This window comes from Myodes glareolus, chromosome 17, assembly GCF_982192425.1.
Source record: "Myodes glareolus chromosome 17, mMyoGla1.1, whole genome shotgun sequence".
In the NCBI taxonomy this organism is placed as follows: Eukaryota; Metazoa; Chordata; class Mammalia; order Rodentia; family Cricetidae; genus Myodes; species Myodes glareolus.
Window position 1 is genome coordinate 32,367,154 of NC_142042.1, and position 25,907 is coordinate 32,393,060.

At 36.9% G+C, this 25,907-nt stretch overlaps 1 protein-coding gene across 1 annotated transcript in view; it reads right to left on the reverse strand.

Annotated features, from left to right (window-relative positions):
• The window catches only part of Ndst4 (N-deacetylase and N-sulfotransferase 4), a 309,646-nt gene that overhangs the window by 111,900 nt on the left and 171,839 nt on the right, over positions 1-25,907 (reverse strand). The window contains exons 5-6 of the mRNA XM_048456956.3: positions 18,828-19,013; positions 16,439-16,567 (exon numbers count right to left, since the gene is read on the reverse strand). Coding sequence (XP_048312913.2) covers positions 16,439-16,567; positions 18,828-19,013 — 315 coding nt within the window. The remainder of the gene's footprint in view (positions 1-16,438; positions 16,568-18,827; positions 19,014-25,907) is intronic.

Genomic DNA, 25,907 nt, shown 5'->3' on the forward strand with positions numbered 1-25,907 from the left:
AAACAGTCAACATATTTTGAGCAATTCATGACCTTATTACAGGCTTCTACAAATTTGTCTTATATTTCAAATGTGGCACATGATTTCCTAGTCTCCCATAGTAGTTTACCATATATAAGAGAATGTGCCTTTTTCTTCTGACTAGAAACACTCTCGCTTTCATCGTATCTCCATGGCTCCTTCCAAGGAAGCTACCCCGTATCTGATGAAACTGTTTTTGTTCAGTTCAATTTTAATACCAGTTCCTCTGGAGAATGGAATCTTATATTCATTAAATTAAAAATGTACGTGAACATACACACAATAGAACCCTCACAGAAAGAATACATCAAGCAAAAAACCTTAATACAATGATTGAGATGTAATTGTGAAGATTGGCAATCTAGAAAATTTAGTTGGCCGTAACCAGTCATTTTGAAGTAATGTAGTAAGTTTCTCATTGGTTAATAATTTAAAATTTCAATTTCAAAAAAAAGAAAATAAAAATTAACTGAAACTAACCATAGTGATAGACACAGATGGATATTAGATAATAAGTATTAGATACTTATAACACAATTTCCTAATGGATTCCAGTCAGTTTAAGATTTACATAAATATCTCATTTTTTTCTGCTTCACCATTGATATATAATTATTATTGAAACAACAGGAAAATGATTTTACTTCCCTAAAATCACAAAACAGGGGTTATCAACATGTTTTAGATTGAGATGCTGTCTCTGCAATATCACTATAGTTGACACTAAGGGAAAGATGGAGGGAAGAAATCAACAGACAGAAACAAGACAGAGAGAAATAGACCAGTACTCATGCTGACTGTATTTTGTTTTAAGAATTAACCTGTTTCAATGTTGATTTTCTAGTAATTTTTCTGTGTGTGAGAGTGGGTGTTTGTAGTTTACATACATGCATGCCGCTGTGTCTCTGTGTATGCAAAAGCCAGGGCAGGGTATCAGGGTCTTCCTTGACTCCTCTCCATCTACTGCTCTGAGGCAGAATCTCTCCCTGACCCTGAACTTGGGTTTATCTGAGAGTCTGGCAGTAGTAAACCCCAGTGATCCTTATCACACAGTACCCACATCACACAGTGTTGGGCTTTGTGCTGTGTACCAGTCCATTTCTGGCTTGGTAGTCGAATGCTGGCATCTGACCTCACCTGATCATAGTTATGTAAGTGTGTTTAACATCTAAGCTGCCTCCCAAGTTATTAAAAACTAAATCTTAGTGTAATGAAGCAAGACACTAAACAAAATATACATCATATATAATTTATAAAAAAAAAAGTAAAATCCAGAATGTTTAACTCTGTTGAAAGGTGAGAGCAAAGGACGTTCACAGTTCTATGACTGCTTAACATACTTTTCATTCTACTAGCCCACTATGTATATGAGCACTGATGGGGGGGGGTGTTCTTGTTTCCATATTATCATGCATGCTTTATCTATATGTTAAAAGTTTCAAAATAAGAGAGGAAAAAGAGGGTTTTGTTTGTTTATTTCAGCATTGTTTTTGTCTTTTAACTAATGGCCACATAAATAGAAGAGTGTGCATTTTGCTGTTGAAAATTTATTTGTGCTGAAAAGCTTTCCTACCACTTTCATTATGTGAGTTTGGAAATCTAAATTACCCAGTTACAATAGATGAAATAGGCTTTATCAATAAAATATTGTTGTTTTCATTTATTTCTCTATGAAAACACTATAGAAAAGAAAAAACCATAAATGTGATCTTATGGACTTGTTCATAGGCTAGAAATATAGAGGAATAGAAATTGCATTTTCTCAGAACTGTGGCAGCAGCAGCAGTTGGAAAGATGCATGCATGTCTATACATGAATGGCAGCTTTTTTTTTGAATTGAGAAGACAGGATTCAAGATATTTTTTTTCTTTGGGGATAGCCTACTTTAAATTCTGTGTTAGCAATTTATAGGTAAATTTTCTGTTCGAAAATTAAAACATGCACTAATAAAATATTCAGAAAAAGAGCGAAGTCTGCCCACATTTTCTACCTCATTATACTATCTCTGATCTCGAGTTTCAGAGTGAACAGGAAGAATAATATCATCTATTGTAAGGCCAGGGATCTTCGCTGACTTCAGATTTTACAAAAATCCCTGCTGTGAGTGTGAATCACTGTGGAAATGGTGATTTGTGTCCTTTTGTAAAGGTTAGTCCCTCAAACTTGAAGAGGGAAAAAAAAAACAGAGAAGGGGGAGGGGGAAGGGGAAGTAGGTGATTGTAGGTCTCTCTGTGAGTGGAAATAGAATTTTCCACAATCTATACACTCTGCGGGAATCCATTCTTCTCACAGCTGGTGGCTGTTCTCCTGGGCTGGAAGGCAAAGACCCAGAGCTCCCAAGAACTCTAATTGCTTCAAAGTCTCTGTCTAGAAAGAGGCAGATTCACTGCAATAGACAAGTTAGCAGTTAATTTCTACACAAATAAATATGGCGAGAACACCTATAAATCCCACAGCTCCTAGTAAGAAATACTAGTGTTATTTCATAAAGAGGGGTGCGTGGAATGGTGGCAATGGCCTCGCTCTGCATCAAATGTTTTGAGACTTTATGATGACAGAACCAGATGTGCTCCCGTTGGTAAGGTCAAAGACTGAATATTATACTTTCCTTAAAGGGCCTTGCTGTAGAATAGAAGCTAAAATTATCAAACATCTACCATGATATCACAAGGGCCTTGATATCACACTTGAAATTATCAAACATGTACAAAATTATCAAACATCAACCTAAGTGCCTTGATATTACCCTAGAAATGTTGCCTCAGTGTACTTGTTGCCCAGACCAAGAAATGGATTTCTGTTAATAACTTGCTTATCTGGGTCTCTCTTGTTCATCAGTAAATAATACAATGTCTGAAACTTTGGCTCAGGCTATTTCCTGTTAACGTTTCCCTGTCCATCGCTGCTGTCTTTAATGTTTCTGAGAAGCCAGCACTAATCCCTAGCATATGGTGCCTGCAAGAAACTCCCCAATCTCAGAGACTCATCATACTCACTCAGGAAGGGAAGCTTCTCTGCCAGCCCAAGTGTTTGAAGGTGCAGCAACAGTGCAATGACAAGCTGAAAATGCCTCTAAAATTACGGTCCTAATTTAAATTAAGCACTTCAACTGTTGTTATCTACCTCCCTTCACCCATGCTGTATTTAATTATTTAAATATTAGCCATATTATTTCAGTTTCATTAATGTTACACTAGGTACAGAGAACAGAAATTAATTAATTACATCTGGATTATAATACGGTTGACAGATAATATAATCCAGAAATTTCTTCCTCTGTAGTTTTGCTACTTGTTTCTCTCTCCTGAATATCTGTCTTCCAGAAATCCTAGCTTGCTCTGACTCTAGTATAAACTCTTATCTGTGCTGGGACATGAACTGCTATGTATTTATAAACAGATGCTTCCAAAAGAAGCAACATCTGGACTGGAGCTGCAAGGGGTTGTACTTGAGTTGTTACAGCCTTGACGATGGACACCTCCAAGGGTGGGGAGCGAAAATGTTGCACATCACAGCCAATATTGCGTTGTACTAATGTATTACCTTACTCTCTCAAAAACTACTTAATGGGATAACTGTTGAGTCGATATGCAGCAACCCTATTAGGTTCTATCTTTATTCTTCACCTTCTCCATAACCTCCTCTGAGGCAGAAATTTTAAAAAAATCTTACAAGCAGTCCTTCATTATCAAGTCCATCCATGACTTTTCTAGTACTTTCTGCCTACACATCTCCAACTCAAAAGATATTCAACGTCCTTCATAGACTTCCTGACTTAGTCCTTTTATTATGTTTTTAATAACTCTTTTGATGCTTGTGTCCATTGGCAGCTCCCTCTTTCGCCCCGTACTAATTCAGGCTGTCCCGAACACTGGCAAGTATGCTACTTGGACTCAATGGCATCTTCCTATGAACAAAGATTTCAGCACCTGATGCTTGTTCCAGGCAATGAAGTCCCATCCTAGTCTATGACGTCAATTCTGAGCTCTGAAGGTATTAGCTGAGTTGTCATCCATTATCCTTGGGTCTCCTGCTCTTCTTCCCTTTCCTGTAAAATCCCTTTTCTATTTCTTTATACTTATGTAAACCAAAGTCTGGTATATAAAAATGTCAGCCTGCGGAGCACACCTCCTAACTTGCAGGCCTTTCTCATGTCACTAAGAGGCATCCTTTTGAGGTATATTTGAGTTACTGGCTAACAGACTTCGGGGGTGCCAGGATCTCTCACCTGGACAAATGAGTTTATACAGAAGGGGGTGTTAGGCCACACAGCCTCCCCATCCCTTCCCTCGGGATCAGAGCCTCACTGCAGGCTTATATTGTGAAACCACACACATTCTCACAAAAAAAATGTAAGAAGACATTCCCAATTTCTGCCACCTGGGTTCTTCTTCCTCTCTTCAGAGGTTCTGCCCTGGTATTTTCTCTGGTGGCTTAGCCCTGACCTCTCCTCAGAGTCTCCACTATGTTGTGGTCTATCTGTCTGCCATGGAGTTAACAGATGTTCTAATAAACTCTGTACCCCTAACCATCCCCCTCAGTGTCCCTCTTGAAGCTCCATGTGAAACTCTTTAGAAGCATTACGGCAGTTGCATTATATTCTACTGTCAATTTCAAGTGTACCACCCTTTCAGGCACGCATTTACTGGTTTATCTGAACTTAACAAAAGGTCAGTGGACCTGGCGCCAGTTAGACCTGGCGTAGTTTGGAACTTTGGAAGACACAATAAATAACCTGTCTCCAGAATTTCCACTGTAAGAGTCCTGGATTTTCAAATGCATCCATCAAAACAAACAAACAAACAAATAAAAATCCCTAGAAAGTCTTATTTCCATATTGTACTTCGTGTAGTACAAAATTAAAATGAGTAAGGGAAAAATTAGATCCAATAGGACATATTCATTTTAAGCTTCTTAGTTACCGATGACCCCATCTGAGAAGATCCCAGATCTTTTTCTTTTCTTTCTTTCTTTCTTTTTTTTTTTTTTTAAAAAAAAAACTATTGTCAGTTACTGCATATTTTATAGGGTAGTGTCTTTACTTGAATGATGGCGAGCTACCTGGTATAAGCTGTTTCACCTCAGACATGATTAAATTATATTTCTTCCTGTCTGAACAAAGATTATATTGAAAATCCAAGAAGGATTCGGCACCAGGGAAATACATGTTAGTGTTTGACAAGTGTGGAACAGTGCCGGAAAATATCAATATGTGATGAGGTCACGATAGGAATCTAAGACAAATAACAGGGAGCTATCTGAATGTTAAGTGGACGGGAGCGTAGCTATTCTTTTCAGCTGTCATTCAAATGGCACTCAGATAATATAGTTTTCAATCTTGATACACATTTGGCCAAAGCAAATTGGTACCGAAGGAAATCAGAACACACAATTCCTTGTGGTTTTCCAAAACCAAATATCTAATTTATAATGATAATTACATTTTAGCATGTACTAATTATTCAAATTTTTACTTTCTCTTTTATGGTAGATTAGAAATTAATGTCATATTTTTAAATATTTAGACTTATAGAAACAGTGAAGTGGCGAGATGCTCAGTGGTTAGCAATATATACTTCTCGTGGAAAGGGCATGACTTTAGTTCAGGTCTCCATATGCAGTGACTCACAACTGCCTAGATCTCAAGGGCCCTATTCTGACCTCTGTAGGTACCACTTGCACATGGACAAAAACATGTAGAGATAAACATACATACACTGAATTAAAAATAATAAAAATAAGCTTAAAATTATCACACCAACAAGATACATTTCTAAATGACAGCTTATGGATTATTAAAATAAAAAACAACTGTTGTAAATACACAAAACCCAATAATATTTTGGACTTTTGAACATAGAAAAGAAACTACTCTTGTTTGGCGTAGAAAACACATATGTGAGTATGTATGTTAGATGCAGGGTAAAAAATACACTGCTGCTCTAAGGAGAGCCCATTCCTTTTAGACTTCACAGTAGTAGATGATAGAAAAATAAATAATTTTTCAAGTAATTTAATCTAGTTCCCTTTCTTTAGGCACATGAATTCCCAAGATGATTAAAAAACTATGCGTTTTCTTATTCTGTTTTAAGCACACTAGAGAGGGATACAGGGATAGTTGTTTGTGGACCTTTGTAAGTTTTAATTAGTCTTTTAGGTTCTAACATAAATATAATTTCAGAAACTCCTGGTAAAAATTCAAAATTCCTGGTTCTGTCACATCTGCAAACAGTGTTTGTCAAGGATGAAAGTGGTGGAAGGTAATATTAAACTTTTCTAGTATCTACCAGTAAATATCACCAAGCTTTATCTTTCTATTTTTACGTATGTTGGTTATAAACTGTATTTTTTTCTAAATGTAAAAATCATACAAAGAAACCAGGAAGTGGTGGCACACACCAGCACTCTGGAGGCAGAAGCAGGTGGATCTCTGAGTTTAAGGCCAGTCTGCTCTACAGAGTGAGTTCCAGGATAGCCAGAGCTACACAGAGAAACCCTATTTAAACAAACAAACAAACAAAAAAATCACACAAAGATTTCCATTTACAAGACTGGCCTGTAATGTTTCAGTGAAAATCTCATTATATTCCCTATGTTTTGAAATAAAAATATTTGTGTAAAAGTCTATTTCCTTGAGAACACAGAAATCATAGATTATTGCTATTTCATGAAATAAGAGAAGTGATTGTTTCCTTAATCTTATAGTCTGTTAAAGGAGACTCAGTCCCATAGAGCTTAGTATGTCAGTAAGGACCTACAACTATCTTGTACAATGTTCACCATCACACAAGGCTGAGATCATCTCAATAGCTTCTTTGATAATTAGAAGTTGACATTATTCCTTATTAAATTTTACCTTGCTATATTTTGTGGATTTATCCTGTTGCAAAGAAGATTTGATGTCAATATTATCATCTGGTACAATGACTTTCACTGTCAGCATTGTGTCTTGCAAACAAAAAAAATATGCTGAAAATTTGTTTTAATTGTTCCATTGGGATCAGGTATAGTTCTGCAACATAAACATCTGGTCCTGGGATATTTTTAGTTGGGAGATTTTTGTTACTGCTTCTGTTTCATTATTTCATTAGTTTTTTGTGGAACTATTTAAATTATTTACTTCATTAAGTAGATCATAATTATTTAGAAATTCATATCTTTCTTTTAGAATTTTAGTATGAATTTTAAAAATATCTCTCCATACTTCTCTGATGCCCTCAAAATCTGCTGTACTGTTTCTCTTTCATGGTTGCTTTCATTAATTTGGATTTTATCTCCTTTTTGGTTAATTTGGTTAAATATTTGTCAATCTTGCTAATCTTTTCAAAGAACCAACTTTTCATTTCATTGATTTTCTTGTGATTTTATTTCTATCTCATTGATTTCAACCCTAATTTTTATCGTCTCTTTTGATTTTGTAGTTACTTCTTTTATTTTTGAGATTATATTGTAACAACATCATTATTCCCTTCCTGTTTCTTCCTCCAAATCTCACATACCCCCTCCTTGCTTGCTTTCAAATTCATGGCCTCTTTTTTCATTAATTGTTGTTGCATGCATATATGTATGTATTCTTAAATATAATTTGCTCAGTTTATATAATGCTATTTGTATATATGTTTTAAGGGTAGATCATTCAGTAATGTACTTTTCTCTGGGGAAGACAATTCTCCTGACTCTCACCATTTCCTAGTTGCCTCTAATCAAAATGCAGAGTTGGGGAATCCATTCTCAATGAAGAAATCTACAAAACAACCGAGGTACTTAAAGCTCAGGGAATATTGAAGAAGAGAGGGCAGAAAGACTGTAAAATCTAGAGGGTCAAAGTGGTTGCTGTAAGATGGTGTCTCCTAGGAATATGAAAACCTATATTCATAGTTTTGTCAACATGACTGACACAACATGAGCTGAACAAAGACAATAATAGATAATATGCCAAAGTGAACCCACTTTGACCACTTTGGCTGGTCAGGGGCAAACCCATAACACGTAACTCAAAAAAAAAAAAAGAAAAAAAACCTACAGCCCTAACTTTTATAGTCTCTACCTGTATATTCATTTGTTGTTTGTTTTTATTTTTCCAAGGACTTTGGGTACAACATTAAATTATTAGTATGAGCTCTATCCAGTTTTTCATGTTGGTACATAGTGCTGTGAACCCAAAGAGAGATCATTTCATTGTATCTCAGAGGCTTTGGTGAGCTGTGATTTTACTTTTATTCAATGCTCGAGAAATTTTCTAATTTCTTTCTTGGTTTCTCCTTTGACTAAATTATACCCAACAGTAGGCTTTTTGGTTTCCCACGAGTCTGTGTTCTTTCTGTCATTATTTTTGGTGATATGTAGCTTTATTCCTTTGTGGTCTGATAATATGCAGGATACTATTTCAATTTTAATAAATTTGTTTAGACTGCTTTGTGTCCTAATGTTTGGCCAATTTTGGAGAAAGTTTCATAGGTTGTCGAGAAGAAAGTGCATTCTTTATTGTTCAAATGAAATTGTCTATAGCTGACTGTTAGATCCATTTGATTTATGATGTCATTTAGTTTCAGAGTTTCTCTATTTAGTTTTTGACTGGATGACCTCTCTACTGATCAGAGTGAAGTACTGAAGCAACCCAGCACTGCCTTGTTGGGTCAGGCGGTCTGTAGGATGTTTCTCTACCAAATTGAAAGGCATCTTCTTAGATTGCTACCTCTGTATACTATGCAGATTGTGAACAACACTGCTTTTTAAGACATTCTTGTGGTCCACTTTTTGGCCAATCTAGACTTCGTAGAACAATAATAAGATATATTGTTCTTTCTGCATTAGTTTCTTCTCTTTTTGCTTCCCATGTGCTGATATAACTCCTTTATCTAAATATTCTGTTTTGAATTCACCATCCTTTCCAGTGTTAAAAGGAAGCACAGTGTGTTGTTAGATACAAGAAAAATTCTGAAACTCTCCCTCTCCCCTGTTCTTTCCGGTTGAAACCAAAACATATTTACATGTTGATGATGCGTCGTTTAAGTGTGTTTTATAGTGATGAAGATAGTTTTCTTGGTTAACCACTACTATAGATGGATTATTAGACACTGCATTATCTTCTATTTTAAAAGAAGTCATTTACATATCAGAATCAGGCCTTATGAATTATATTAGATTCAATAGTGAAAACAAGATGTATTAGGCATTCAATAAAACTAGTAATTAGACATTCAATAAATGTTAGCAGCCATCAAACATGGGAAGGATGTACAGAAGGGGCAGCAGTAATCAGTGTTTTGATGACAGAATGCATTTAAAGAGGATGAGAGCAGGTATGGGTCAAGAATGGAACCAAAAAATAGGAACAAAGATAAATGGACCTGGGCATCTACTGAGAATACATTTTCAATGGTGATAGGTGAAATGCAAAAGTTTCTATTTTGATTTTCACTGACACTTATGTGTGTGGACTATTCCCTTACAGTGTGTGGATGTATGCCACTGTGATTGGTTTCATAAAGAAGCTAACTGGCCAATAGGTAGACAGGTAGAAGTTAGATAGGACTGGGAAGCAAGATGCAAGCATGAAGAAAGAGAGAAGGAGTCTCAAGAGTCATGAGGAGATGGAGAGGAAGCAGAGACGACCTTGCCTGACTAAGAAAAAGTACTGAGCCACATTGCCAGAGTCTAGGGAAGAGATATGGATTAATTTAAAATGTAATCATTAGCTTGTAACAAGCCTGAGCCATTGGCAGAACATTTATAATTAATGTAAGTCTCTGTATGGTTATTTGGGACCTGGTTGGTAAGAGAGAAAGTCTGCCTACACACGTGTAATATTAATTTTGATATAGATTTTGCTTTTTTTGTCTTTTGATTTTTGTTTTCTGAGACAGGGTTTCTCTATAGTTTTGGTGCCTGTCATGGAACTAGTTCTTGTAGACCAGGCTGGCCTTGATCTCACAGAGGCCTGCCTGCCTCTCTCCCCAGAGTGCTTGATTAAAGGTGTGTGCTGCCACTGACTGGCTCATAGTTATTTTTATAATTCCAGGTGAGTTAAAAAAACAAAGTTTCTTGCTAAAGAATATGTAGCCTCCAAGTTTATGTTTCATGTTCTGTGTGAGTCTGACATGTCAATCCAACAGTCTTCTTTGCATTGGTTTAAGTAAACATGCTCCTTCAGTGGATAAAATTTAATATCCAGTTAACTCACTTCTATTCCAATTTAATTCACTATTCTTATTAAATTTACGAGTTATGTTATGATTTTCATACAGACAAGTTTGTTTACATTTGATTTCTTTGTGACTTTAAAATATTATATATAAACAACCTAACAAAAAGTCATTTCAAATATAACTGATGCTTCCTTCTAGTTTTATTCAAAGGATATACCTCTTGTTCTGTGCATGAAATTTTTTTAAATTAAGCAAGGTGGTTATAGCATAAATCCCATTATCTCCTACGTTCCATGTGCAATGAGATGTAAATGAGGATATGCTTCTCTGAGACCTCAGAAATAAAATCATTATGGGAGAAAAATCAGAGGGCTTAAATAATCCAAACATCTCATGGTGATATAGTCCCATACAGCTATGATTCTGCACAAATATTTATTTAAAACTTTGATAGCTAAAAGGACACAAGTAAGAAAAATGGGCTACCTTTCATATTTGATGTCAAATAAAGTTAATAAAGAATTAAGTTTTGGGTTACCTAAATGTATGATTATAGCTCACCAATACACAGTTTCAATTTAGTCTTCCACATTTGGATGCTTTTAGAGATTTTAACTGTGTCTACTGATATATTAACCAGAAAATATATTATCAGAGCTAAACATGTACTGCTGATTTAATTACAAATGTTAAATTTTGGTTACAGAACAATATAACAATAGTACATTTTCAGAATTTGACAAACATCAAGATAACAACTGAAAATTATATTGTATATGTATATTTATATATTATATGTGCACATACTTAGCAAAGTTGGATTTTCTTGCTAAGCATCATAAAGAATCATACTACTTGGGGGATGAAGGCTACCCTCTCTTTAGTATGCCTAGAATTTACCAACTAGTCTTGAGAAGGATTGTAAAGAAATTCTGAAAGCGAAGATGGTAACACTGAATGTCAAATGAAGAGGAAAGAAAATTCTCAAATAAATGCCTGGCTTCACACCTCAGAGAATTAGAAACGAAGATAACACTGAGCTCAAAGGTATCATAAAAGGGGACGAAGCAATGATCAGAGCAGAAGTAAATGATGTAGAGACTATAAAAATAATAAAAATCTAATCAGTGCCCTAAGAGTTTTGATTTGTACAAATTTACACAAGTTGACAGAGTAGGAAAAGAAAAGATTTAGATAATGAAATCAGAAATGAAAGAAGAGACATTATAATTGGTACTTCAGAAATACAAAGGATTGTGAAAGCACTATAGGCTTCACATACCAACAAATCAATGTACAAAACAGAATTTTCTAGAAATATAAGTCTAATGATAGCCACAAAGAGAAAAATTAAGCCAGTAATTAAAAGTCTCTTAATAGGAGCTGGAGAGATGGTTCATTGGTTAACAGCAGTGGTTACACTTCCCGAGGATCTGTGTTCAGTTCCCAGAACCACAAGGTGGTTTATAATCGTCCATAATCCAGTTCCAGGAAAACCCATGCCATTTTCTGATATTCAGGGCCACCAGGGATGTACTTGGTACGCATACATAGACCCAGGCAAAAAACTCATACACACAAAATAAATAAATAGTAGATACTTAGTCAACTACTTAGTGCCTGTAAAGTCACAGATATTGAAGGAGAATGTAGAACACTATTTTACTAAACCATCACAATCTCAAATAGCAATCTCAACATTTGCCCTTCAATCCACAGATAACTGTAGTCTTCATCCCTCATCAAGGGGTCTTCTATTGGCAACATATACTACTTCAGAAACTACAAGTACAAAGTTGAGGAGTCCAGGTCCAGCTGATGCATCTACAAAACACTCCTGCACCTAAAGCTCAGGAAACATTTCTGAAGAAGGAGCCGCATGGTTAAAAAAGTCAGAGAGTCAAAAAGTTTGCCATGAGATGTGTCTCATAAGTTACTGCCCAAACATAATCTGAACAAGGACAATAGCAATAGACTAATCAAAATGGATGAGGAAAGACCATGAGTGATGCGGGAGAATTGTCTGTATTCTGTCAGTCATATTTTAATAAAATGCTGATTGGCCAGGCAGGCAGTATAGGCAGGAAAGCCAGACAGGAAGTAGGAGTGGAGCAAAGAGACTGGGAGTATTCTGGAAGCAGAGCTCCCTCAGCACTCCTGCGCAGAACACCGAAGAGGCAACATGTAAGCTGTCACATTGAGAAAGGTACTGAGCCCATGTGGCTAACATAGATCAGAATAATGGGTTAAGATAAGTTATAAGAGTTAACAAGAAGCCTGACCTAATGAGCCAATCAGCTTTATAACTTATAGAGATCTCTGTGTGGTTGATTTTCCTTGGGGTATGCCAGCTCTGGGGTACCGGGCGGGACGGAAACCCCAACAAGCTGGCCCTCATGTTACATATGGCGCCCAGACGTGGATAGGTGAGTCCACGGAAGGCCTGGGAGAGTTTGGGAAAGAGTAGAGTGGGGTATGTTTTCTTGGTGGCAGCAGTTTTTCGGTTCTGCTCTGCTTGCTAGAGGCGGGCTAGTGCTCTCATCTAGGAGAGGCTTCTTGACTCAGCCTTGGCTGCAAAACCTTGCAGCTCATTAAGAGGTCCTGCCATGAAACACTTAAATGCTGTTGGTGAAAAACTGAACACATGCTTTTCGGTTTTCAGTCGTAGCAGGAAAAAAGCTGTGCTGTTTTAAAATGCCGGCTTTCTGGGCTGTCCTGCCAGAGCAAACTCTGACTCTTTCAGGCAGGCAGTCCGACTGACTGTGGTCTGTGAGCAGAATGCTGCAGCTTGCTTGCTGGCAAGGACTTTGAAACGCCATAGAGTTGTGGCAGTGAACACAGCTCTGGCTGGTACCTCAGCCTTGAGGCTGAAAAGCTAAGGAATGAGCTGGATCTAGCCGTCAAAGCCACAGCTCTCCATATTGCTTAGTAAATTAAAGACTCATATGGTCAGAAAAAGAAAAATATACAGTAAAGAGAGATTCAAAGAGGAAGAAAACCTCTAAATGGTTTACAGTGTGTATATGCAGGCTAAAAGTTAAAGTTCTTAAAGTTAAAAGGAAAGAAAGAGAGTAGTTGGGTGTGGTGGTACACACCTTTAATCCCAATGCCTGGGAGGCAGAGGCATATTGACCTCTGTGACTTCAAGGGGTAGAGGTAGATTGACCTCTGTGACCTCAAGGTGTGGTAGTACACGCCTTTAATCCCAATGCCTGGGAGGCAGAGACAGATCTCTGTGAGTTCAAGGTGTGGTAGCATACACCTTTAATCCCAGCACTGGGGAGGCAGAGACAGGAGGATCTCTGTGAGTTCAAAGACAGCCTGGTCTACAGTGTTATTCCAGGACAAAGATATACAAAGATCCTGTCTCAAAAAGTAAAAGTAAAAATAAAAGAAATAGAGGCTAAAATAAAGCCACATAAAGATGGAAAATGCACAGAGAATCTTCATACTGTATGCTATTATGCTCTCTTTAAATTGTTTGATTGCTGAGGAAGGAACAACAACTGCTAAAAGACTTTTGTTTATAAATGCTGCTGAACAAACCCAAGATAGGAATTTTGAAAATACCTTGGCTTCAAAACTGAAGTCAAAAGGTATGTTACTTTGGAGAAGAGATTTTGCTTTTGTTTCCACAGAAAATGAGAGACTCTGGATTTATTCAGAGTTAAGAATAATCACCTTTGACCAAGGGAGGCCACCTGAAAAATCTTCAACAGGAACAGATGGCCTGGATGTCTGAATTCTACATCCAGAACATATTCAAGACTGCTGCCTGAGATGATCAAGACTCACAGGATACTCCAGTCAGGACTTGATTATAACTCTAAATTTTCTTTAGGTCCCCATAAGATCATTAGCGCCCCCAACCAGCAGGAAGTAGCCTGAAATACTACGCCCATATTCCCAACAAATGGACTATGGGTATTTTCCTTTGTTAAAAAAAAAAAAAGAGGGAAATGATGCGGGAGAATTGTCTGTATTCTGTCAGTCATATTTTAATAAAATGCTGATTGGCCAGGCAGGCAGTATAGGCAGGAAAGCCAGACAGGAAGTAGGAGTGGAGCAAAGAGACTGGGAGTATTCTGGAAGCAGAGCTCCCTCAGCACTCCTGCGCAGAACACCGAAGAGGCAACATGTAAGCTGTCACATTGAGAAAGGTACTGAGCCCATGTGGCTAACATAGATCAGAATAATGGGTTAAGATAAGTTATAAGAGTTAACAAGAAGCCTGACCTAATGAGCCAATCAGCTTTATAACTTATAGAGATCTCTGTGTGGTTGATTTTCCTTGGGGTATGCCAGCTCTGGGGTACCGGGCGGGACGGAAACCCCAACAAGCTGGCCCTCATGTTACACATGAGGCCTCAACCCTACACAAAAAAGTACAGGCAAATGGGTGCTGTGAGTGGGAGAAATAGTGCGGGGAAGAAAATATCAACTGTTTACCCAATACCAAATGGTCAGCTCTGAAAACATTCATACATGTAGCATACAGACTGAGCAGTTTATATATATTTAGAAGTAAACATTTATATGCACGTATGAGTGTGATAACAATGAAAGAAAAGTGACCAAGAGTTTGAAAGAGAGCAAGAAAGGTATGGAAGAATCTGGAGAGAGAAAAGGGAAGAGGAATGATGTAATTACACTTTAATTTCAAAAGAAAAAATATTCTCAACCCAAAGTAACTCAGGACTTTTTGATTTCACTGATGAACAAACAAATATTAGGTGTGTTAATATTACTTTGCCTTAAATTCTTCCAAAAAGTTGAAGAGGAAACAAGAAATAAAATTCAAACCCCTGTTAATGAAGCAGGCATTACCCTAATAATAAACACAAAGAACAGCACTACAACCAACAACAACAACATTACGTTTCAATATCCTTTATAAATATGGACTTAAAACCCCTTGGGATGTTATAACCTAAATGCCTTTAAACCCAACCTGCCCAAGAACAAGATAACATTTGGGGATTATGTGAGTTGTAGTTCTTGAAATATAACAACAAAGCCTCATTGGATAGTATGGTGTCTTTTGGGTTTTGTCCATACAAGACTCCCACAACTTGTGTCTCTGGGGCCACTCATCTGAAAACTTTTCAGTTGATGGTCCTAATCAAATTCCATATTAGTGAGTATTTAACATTTTAATGAAAGTTCTAATTTGAACAAAATGGTGGAACTGGTTTTTCTCTGGCGAATCTCAGAATTAAGAGGGGTAGAATATAATAGACAAACAAACCAAATGATATATAAAAATTTTCTTTATCATGCTCATAGAATTTATCCCAAGGATGCAGGACTGGTGCAGAATCTGAAAATCACTAAATGCTATATGTTAAAACATGGATGAAGAATAAAAATAATCTAATCTTCTAATTGTGTGCAAAAGAAGAAGCCTTTTCGGAAAAGCGAACATCTTTTCATGACAAAAACTCTTCAAAAATTTGGGATAAATTAAAAATATGCCACCACAATAAAGCAACAAGCTCATAAGCAAAATCATATTCACTGTGAAAAATTCCCAAGAAATCAGATTGTACCAAGGATTTGAAATGTAGATTTTAATTCCATTTTAGTAAAAAATACTTTGCTCATAAAGAATAAAGTCATGAGTTGGGTATGATATCACACACTTTTAATCCTAGCACTCTGGAGGCAGAAGCAGGGGGAAGCTTTGTGAGTTCAAGTTCCACTTGGTTTACAAAACAAATTCTATGCTAGCCATGAAACCCAGTGAGAACTGAAGCATGATTAATAAAACTCAGAGAAAGAGAGGAGAGAGAGAGAGAGAGAGAGAGAGAGAGAGAGAGAGAGAGAGAGAGAGAGAGAGAGAGAGATTGGGGTTCAACCTGAAGGTCTGAAAAGCAAAGCAGCCAGCCACTGACTCTTACCTCTTATCTCAGTCAGAAAATGGCGATCCTTCCTCCAGGAATCTCAGAATAATACTGTGCCTGAGAGCTATTGCCTCTCATTTTATAATGCTCTCTAGTGCTGGGATTAAAGGCATGCACCACCCGGTTTCTAAAGCAACTAATGTGGCTACCGGGTTTAAAGGTGTATATTACCACTACCTGGTCTGTAAGGCTCACCAGTATGACTGTTTTACTCTCTGATCTTCAGGCAAGCTTTATCTATTAAAATAGAAGTAAAATGCCACTACAAGAGCCTGCCTGAAAAAAAGACCTCATGATTTAGATTAAAAAATTCAACTTAATTGACAATATGGATGCCACTATAAAATGCACAAGTAGAACACATACTGGATTTAGCAGGATTGTGAGGAAAAGTTCACCTCCCTTGATACTTTTATCCAATTCTTGGGGTCCTCCTGGATACTCCTTGTAGAAAATAGTGTGTGTGAACAGCCCACAGGTCTGTCGAGGGAGGACCTGATGACAAAGAGGTAAAGGCAACACACTGGTAAGATTTAGCTAGAAACTGCAAACACTCCCATAATTTCACAGTCAGCAAAGAGTTCCTGGTGTCTTACTGTAACCAAGAGTTCATGTTGATTTAATTTTGTAAATGTCAGTGTAGTAACCGAATCAAAGAAACACAATTTGGAATTTAGAATATGTACACAGTTAATTTAGCTCTATAAACCTTAGCTACTGCTTGACTTGGGTTAAGGAATAAAAAATTTATCTTAGGGTTCATTTGATTCAGACAGCTACCAATGTTATTCTTCTCGTCTAATTAAACCTCTCATCTCCTTTGGACACTCAGTTCTGCAGAATATGCAGGCTTAGGGATTCAAAGTCAATTTTTCTGATCATCTTTGCCTTGTTTTGTCTGTACTCTACTCTGACTTTAAAGTACTCACTAGTAGTCGAACTATTTAATGACTGTTTCTGCAATATTTTTGTGTTGAATTTGCTTTTGCTCTGGATGTTCAACAGACAAAACAAATAAGCAAATTGACTCTAAAATCCAATTTTGAATAATAAAGTATTTATAGTCTAATAGAAAATGCACCCAATTATACAAGAAAGCCATGATGGCAATTATTCTTCATTTAACTTTCATAATTAAATTTAAGGTAAATTCATGTAGTCTTGACTAAAAGAGTGATTCCCTTTATGACGTGTTGGATGATCACACAATGAAAGAATCTCAGTTCTTTCTCTGATTTTAAATGTATGTGAATAATTCTTTTTATACTTCCTGATTTTTATAGACTTCAACTGCTCTGTTTATAGTATCAATGATTTCAGGTATCGTTCTGTGTTCTTTGGTCCATGGGTGCCACAGTCTAACAATGAGATGCTTAAAGCCCCATGATAAAATGAGCTCCTACTCTGGGTAACTATATATTCCTGTCTCTTTTTTTTACATGGGGATTAAATGTAAGAATAGACTGATAGTTCTAGTGGCAATATGAATAATACTGTGGGTTAGTATTAACACTAAACAGAAAGAAGTTGGAAACTAGTGCTGTGGTCTTGAGAGTTAATGGTGGTAACAACTTCAAAGATACCTGAAACTGGATAAAACTGGCTATCTTAGAACTATGGGAATGGTGCTCCCTCCTCCCCCCATGAATGATGTTAAACTTCCAGCTCAAATTCGTGTGGTTTTACTCTCATTTATCACAATCGATGTATCAGTCTTAACTTGAGTATTATTCTTTTTAGCTAATACACAAGGAAAGGAAGCACATATCATATTTCCCTTCAATTTGCAAGAAAAAGAAAAGGAAAATAAACAGCACCTTAAGTTACTCTGAATGCCTAAAAGTCAAAATATGCTTGACAGATTTAGCTTTCAAGTGCTCTTGTTCCCTTTTCACTGTTAGTAGTGAAGTGATTGGAGAGCTGTTTTCTTGATCCATAGAGTAACAGCCTATCTTTAGCTCCTTGTAAAATCATGCAAACAAGAAGTTCTGAGGAATTCCTCAGGAAAAGCATAGGAGGCCCAGAACAATTTTCAATTTGAAAATATTAATAGATAATCTACGCAAAACTCATTCCCATTATTTCCAGATTGTTATACGCTTAGTAAAATTACTCCACAGCATAGGGAATAATCTTGTTGTCAAATAGAATGTCATTATGAGGCCAGTCACCTTCATGGCATTTTGGAAACTTCCAATAGTCATGTAAAAGAATTCTGTGGTGGTGGAGGCCAGTACTTTGCTAAACCACGAAATCAAGGTGGCTATGGTGGTTCCAGCAGCAGCAGCAGCTATGGCAGTGGCAGGAGGTTCTAATCACAGCCAGGAAACAAAGCTTAGCAGGAGAGGAGAGCCAGAGAAGTGACAGGGAAGCTACAGGTTACAACAGATTTGTGAACTCAGCCAAGCACAGTGGTGGCAGGGCCTAGCTGCTACAAAGAAGACATGTTTTAGACAATACTCATGTGTATGGGCAAAAAAACTCCAGGACTGTATTTGTGACTAATTGTATAACAGGATATTTTAGTTTCTGTTCTGTGGAAAGTGTAAAGCATTCCAACAAAGGGTTTTACTGTAGACCTCTTTTCACCCATGCTGTTGATTGCTAAATGTAATAGTCTGATCATGACACTGAATAAATGTCTTTTTTTCTTTTAAAAAAAAAAAGAATTCTGTGCTCCATCGTCAGATAGAATGGTGATCCCTTCCCTTTAACACAGGTATCAAGGCCTTTCAGACACAGAGTATGCACTCACCATGATGCTATTGTGAATGAAGCCCTTCCTGTATCTTGCAGGTTTCAGATGTGGATACTCTTCAGTGCTGGTGACCTGAATACCCCAGACCTTCTTCCAAGCTGCATACAGTTGTATATGGACCGGGTAGACCCCTGAGTGATGCGGGGCCACTGCATAGCCCAGGTTGGTCGGTATTCCATGTTCCTAAAAGAAATCAGAAGAACACCATCATGGAGTGAGGGCAATTGGGTGAATTAAAAATCTTCATATTTATTTGACATATATATTGAGATCCCCTTTAAGTAAAAGAGTATTTATAATAGGAAGATGAAACTTTTACTCATTCTTCAGTTCATCAGCTTCATAGGCATCTGATGCTACTATAGTGAATGAAGTACATATTTTGGGTTTGTTCTGTGTGCATAAAATTAAGTCTGAAGTTTAAATGCTGTAAGTTTGAGAGGATGGTAGTGTTGTGAGTGACTGCCCTCTAAGCCACACAAGTACCGTCTTGGGGTATTCATGTGTTCCCCCTGTAAAAGATTACCCCAGTTGGGCCTGCTGATATTTTATACCCTAAATACCAGCTTCGGAAAGGGCATGCAATTTTCATTTAAGTCTCCACTTTCTCCCAACCACCTTTTTAATGCAACTCTGTATTAATTGCATATGACTTCCTCTGGAAGGGATAAGGTAAATATAGGCCAGGGAAGACTGAAGCACCATGTATAAACTAGGAGGTTATGTGAAGTCCTTCAACCTTGTTGAATAAGGTTTTACACATGTTACCCATTGGGAAAGGAAATCCCGCGTTCCTGTCAGGAACCCTCACCTGTTCTGTTAGGCGCTATGGTAACGCCCCACCTTGGGTACCAATTTGTACATGGAGACGGTTCATTTATTTCCCAGCTACCCAGACCCGAAATAATGACACAGAAACTGTATTAATTAAAACATTGCTTGGTGTGTTAGTTTATGCATATTTCTAGCTAGCTTTTACATTTTAAATTAACTCATTTCTATTAATCTGTGTATCGTGATATTGTTGTGGCCTACCGGGAAGGTTCTGTCTGGCATCTGTCTCCTGTGGTGGCTACATGGCTTCTCTCTGACTCTGCCTATTCTCTCCTCCTCTCTCTGCTTGGAATTCCTGCCTTGCCATATTCTGAAGTGCAATAGGCCCAAAGCAGATTATTTATTAACCAATGGTATTCACAGCGTACAGAGGGGAATCCCACATCATTTAGGGTCCCCCCAAAACTCATTGGCTCCCCATAGTGAACTCTGGCAGAATCATACTTTTGTTTGTCATTGGAAGCTTGGGATAAGGGGTGGGTGTTGTTTATTTCTCATCTGGGAGGAAATTTTAGCTACAAATAGGAATTTAATTTTGTCTTTTGTTAGGCAGATGAAGCAAAGAAATAAAAATCTGTAACTTAAAAAATTACCTAACATAAAAAACATAGAAAAATGGAAGAACACAGTGTGTGTGTGTATGTGTGTGTGTGTGTGTGTGTGTGTGTGTAAGAGAGAGAGAGAGAGAGAGAGAGAGAGAGAGAGAGGTATTGAAGTACAGCAGGCATGTAAATATTAACATAAAATAATGAGAACTTTTGGTTTTTTGGTTTGTACTTAATAGGATTTGAATCTGCTGTGTTTGTAGTATGAAGATGTGGTATTCAGTTCAGTAAAAAACTAGTGGAATGCCAAGATCAAAGTTATATGCTGATGACTTATTTCTGTGGTAAAGTTAGATGAAAACAGGTAACAAAACAGACAGTAAGGGTTACAGTCCAGGTAAGAAGGTAAAGGCAAGGTAAAAGTTAAGATCTCTCCCTTTGTCATAAATTTCAGAAATTAATTTGCTCTGCAAGGCATTCAACTTCCTGTAAGGTAGTTTGGTAAACAGTCAACTCTAAATCACTACAGATATACATTTAAAGCAAGAATATGAAAACATTCTCAGTCATTGTATTAAATTTCTAGTTGTATGAAATAGATATGTGGTTTTCCAATTTCTACTTCTTTTATAACTTTCCCTTTAAGTGCTTATGTGATTCATATAGCTTCTATGTAGGGCTAAATCTCATCAATTGAGGTTATAAATGAGGCTACCCAGTCAGACATGAAAGTTGATTGAATCAATAAACTAAGCACAAAATTGTTGTCAATTGCTGCTTATGTTGTCTATTATAGGCACACAGCACAGGGAAAGAATTCAGCCTTGGATGAGAAGCAAGCAGTAAGTGGATCACAGATCTTCAGTTCTCCGCCCAGTTGCTACTATACTAGTCCCAAAGATGGGCACTAAATAGTTCACGCCACTATCAGTTTCCTTTCATGAAATGACCCTTATTGTGTAGCCAAATTCAGTTCTTTTTCATCAAAACTGTTTTCTAACTTCTATTATAATAAATGACTCTTATAGAAATACTGAACTATGAAATCAATGCTGTAAAATGAGCTACAGCTTTTTCATAGACATGAGGGAAAACTGGTTTCTTAGTACTCGTAAAGAAATATATTTCTTACAAGAGTCTCTCTCCTCTTCTCTTATCTCTTCTCCTCTTACCTGCTCTTCTCAGTCCTCTCCTCCCCTCCTTTCCTCTCCCCTCTCTTCCCCTCCTTTCCCATTCCCTCCTCTCCTCTCCTCCTTAATCTTTGTGCTATAAGAAATTGAATCTCATTCCTCCTTAATGCTAAGCAAACATTCTATTACTGAGTTAAATCCTGACCCTAACAAATGTATTTTCTGTGCAGGACAAATTTGGAAAGTACCAGTAAAAGTAGTACCTGGGAGCTGACCGAAGAGACAGCGGCTGTGTAGCCTGGACACATTGCAGGGTCCTTTACTGAACCACTATCAGCCTTGGTTCTTTCATGTCTGGTCTGCTGCCTGGTAAGTGGTTGAGTTGTAATGAAGATGAATGATCACCCAGAAAACAAGGTGTCCATCACACCATCACATTGCCAATGAAACTGAGATGTACTTCCTCAAGAGAGAAATTTAGGCATCAGGGTGTTGAAAGCCCTTTGATTGGTAAATAGAACTGATATGAATCTTTGGCCTGGGAAGGTATTGACTTACAAGAAAGGGAAATTTTCCTTCTACTATGTTGTTATTCTTGCAGCTGCTTTATACAAAGGATTTCCAAGTCTCCTATAATTTAGCAAAGGACAAAACAACAGTGTGGGAAATCCTAATATACATTAATAATAAAATTCGTGGGTCACTGTACTCTGGTGTGATGCCTTATTCCAAATGTGAGGCCTTAGAGGTTTGATAAACATGACAGTGTCATAGAAACAGATAAAAAGCAAAGAGTGTAAAGAGAATTGAAATAACAAACAACTATATTCATCCTACAAAAAAGCATTTCACTTTTGATATATAGTAAAGGGAATTGTGGAACTTTTCATGAAAAATCAGGAGGAAAAAGCAATTGACTCAGTGAGTAGGGAGGAAGGGTCAGTAAAAAAGACTTTATTATACTTATTGATTTCTGGGGGCTCAATGCAATACTATCTGTAAGGTCATCCTATTGCAGGGGCAACTAGAGCTCAATCAAAATAGTAAATCACACTAGGTAATTGTGAGTTTATACTTTTTCAATCAAAATGATAACAGAAAGTGAAAAGTAATTCCCTAGTAACTCTTTGGCTGTTATCAAGGGACTTACTGAACTAGAAAGCTTCATTCTTAACTGTCCACAGCTTAAAATCCAATTCACAGAGAGTTGGTCAACTACAACATAAACCAAGCGTCATATTTACACAATAAAATTACAGACTTGGGAAGGTTTCTCAGTGTAAACATTGAAAACACTCGGATCTTATAAGATAGACATAAATGATAGTTGAGAAAACAAAATTCAAGTATAGCTTTTATTGTTTATTGACAAATCATGCAGGATGAAGAAAATGTGAAATACTAGGGAGCAAAAACATGTAATATGCTAATAAGCAACTGTATGGACAGGCTTTAAAAAGTGACATCATTTCAATGGCCTTTCAGAATGACGAACTTCACAAACATTCACAGGACTTTGGAGTGATCATATTTTTCCAGTTAAATTACCGTTTTTTGCAGGGGTGGTGGTGAGACAATGGTATAAATTGTTGGTATATGCATTCAGATCATTTTTAAAAAGCAGCATGTACTAAAATGCATTTATATCCAGGCTGGCAACAGCAACTGAAATGAAGGCACTTTTAAAATTATCCCCATAGGTCATGTATTCCTGGCAAAGGCTAGGTGCGTGGTATCTCTTAGGTGTTTTTCAGTTCATTCCTGATGTGACCCTAATGATAATCCTGTTACGAGAACTGGAGACATTCCAAACATGTGAAAAGTGTGGCTATGAGAAAGTGTAGGGCGTTTGCATGGTAGCAAGTGTGAGTGCTGGAATCACACCCAGGCTCTCTACATTCAGTAAATCTTTGGCTTTTCCAGTAGCAGCTTCTATGGTGACCTAATAGATTTGATTCAAATACATAGTTTGGAAGTACAACACTTCTCCAATTTTCCCCCCTTGGAAAAGTTATATGGAGTAAAAATTGCCATTAAAAAAAATCTCCTTTGCTGCTAGCACTTTTTAATGCAAATGAGTTTCAGCCAATTAGGAGTGCTCAGGACTGTGGGAGTGGAGGGCTGTGGGAAGCAAAGGTTAAATTCTTGTTGGAAAGAAAGATTTTGAAAACAAGACAACCTGCTGGCAGTTTGGGTGCAATAGGAAGCCCACTGCTTGTGACTTAGCTCTATTGGTCTGAGAAATAGGAGCCCCGGGGGGAACCAGTTCTCTATGACTCTTTGAGTCCTGAGAAGTTCAGCTGACAATCTGCCCCTCTGCCCTTAAAGAGTTTTTGAAAGTCCTCAAGGCACTGAGTAGAAACTGTCCTTGTTAAAAATAGCATGACTTTTTTTTTTTAACTTGGAAACCAGATGGGAAGAGCTGGGTTTGCATATTCTAATACATAGAACAGGTTTAACAGACAGAGGTAAGGTATCTAAGGAAAGGTATCTAATGGTTTGAATTCTACGGAAACATGAGAACAATAAAGAACTGTACAATGTTTACTTTTATTAATTTATATTTGTGTTTAATTTAAATGGTTAATATTGGTAAACATCTATTTACTTACCTGAGTAAATATTATGTATATATTTATATATATAATATATGTATATATATATGAATATTTTATATGTGTGTAAAGAGTATGGGAGTAGAGATTGCATATATATACATGCATGTAATGGCTATATCTTAAATATTCGGTACCCAGCAGGATACAGTAAGTGAATAGGAGACTACTGCTGATTTGAATGATAAAAACTAGAGACACATCCAAATAATTGGATTTAGATTTTCTAGGCTTGGTGGTATGTAGCTATGATCCCAGCACTTTGGAAACAGAGGCAGGAGACTCACTCGTTCAAGCTTACATTTTGCTATATAACAAGTTATAGGCCAGAATGAGTTACACTAAGGCCCCATTTCTAACACTAAATCAGCAAACAAAAAATTGAATTCTTCTACACTAAAAATAACCACTTTTGAGTTCCTGATTTGTGTCAAGTGTTTTATTCAGTCTTAGGCATTCACTGGACATGAGCAACATCTCTGCTGCAGTTTGAAAACTATAGACAATTGCTGAAAAAAATGGATTAATGTATTCTAGCTCTTTTGGAATTTGGTCTATGAACATTTGACTTTGAAAAATATTATTATCATTTGAACATGCAGATATTTTGTTTCTGGAAAAAATGATACCTTTGACACAAAAATCTATTAAGGTTAAAATTTATTTCCGACTAACACTAGCTTCAATGAAGCAATAAACATATCTAGCAGTAGAAATTTACCTCAGGGTGCCTTTCAGATATCAGAAATTAGGCCCCTTTGTGTGTTTTCATTGTCATTATCCCTCACTCTAGATTGTTCGTTTAGATTAATTTGGGGTATTACAATCTTCCTTCCACCAGTCTCTACTACGTTTTATTTTTAATATGTCATCTATTAGACTCAAAAATCTTTGTGTTTGTAGATTTTTCTTCTAATCAGTACTGCAGTCCAAAATATTGCAAGGAATTGTGTCAGGACAATAAGGTATTTGCTGTTAAAATAGTGTCCCAGAGTGTGAAGGCATCCAAGGCAGGTGACTAAAGTTCAATTGTGGTTTTGTTGTCATGTGACTCTGAGGGGCTCACAAGACATTCTGTGCCTTGGTCTCCTCATCTACGAAATTAAACTGATACTATTAAAGAATTAAATAATGATAGATATAAATAAGTGAATATGTATAATACATAAAACATTATGAAGTCATTAGCTACCACTTAAGTGTTTATATACACTTAAGACACATAGGTCATTTCAGGGAATATATCAACTTTTCAAAACACAAATAAAAAGGACATAATCTTCAGGCAAGCATTGCAACTAAAGATAAAGCAGACAGGAAGTTTACACTAATAGACAAATAATAGAAAAAAAAGTGTCAATTTGTTAGTTTCAGAGTGAAAGGCTATAAGATCAGAAATGATAGTGATTTGTATTTTAGTATTTTACTATTTTCAAGTTTTCTTTTCCACAGAAGGTGTGGGATATCTCACTGGATCTCCCACTGGACTTTTTTGTATTCACTCGAGTTTAGCAAAGGAAACATTCTGACAACAGATAAGAGGTTAATGGGAATGAAGCTACAGAACCTTATTTTCTCCCTGCAAAGTCACTGTGTGCTGTCTGACTACTTCAGTCAGAGGCCAAAACAACAGTGAAAGAGGGCTGCTCATGTTGGGCACTGGGATTTTGCTAAGTGCTTTTTGTCTCTTGGAGGGTGCACTGACATTATGTATGTGTATTTATACACAGAAATTATGTGTATTATCCTTTTTTTCTTTTTTAGGTAAATAGTTATTGGTATGATTCCATGTGGCTTTATCAAACATATCCAGGGTGATTATATAGAGACCACTTTCTTCTACATTTACCACCCTCTCTTCTCCTTAAAGATACCTCTCCTTCTATTTCAACTATCAGATAACTTACATACTAAACAGGGACAACACTAAAGGACATGCCAAAATAGACAAGC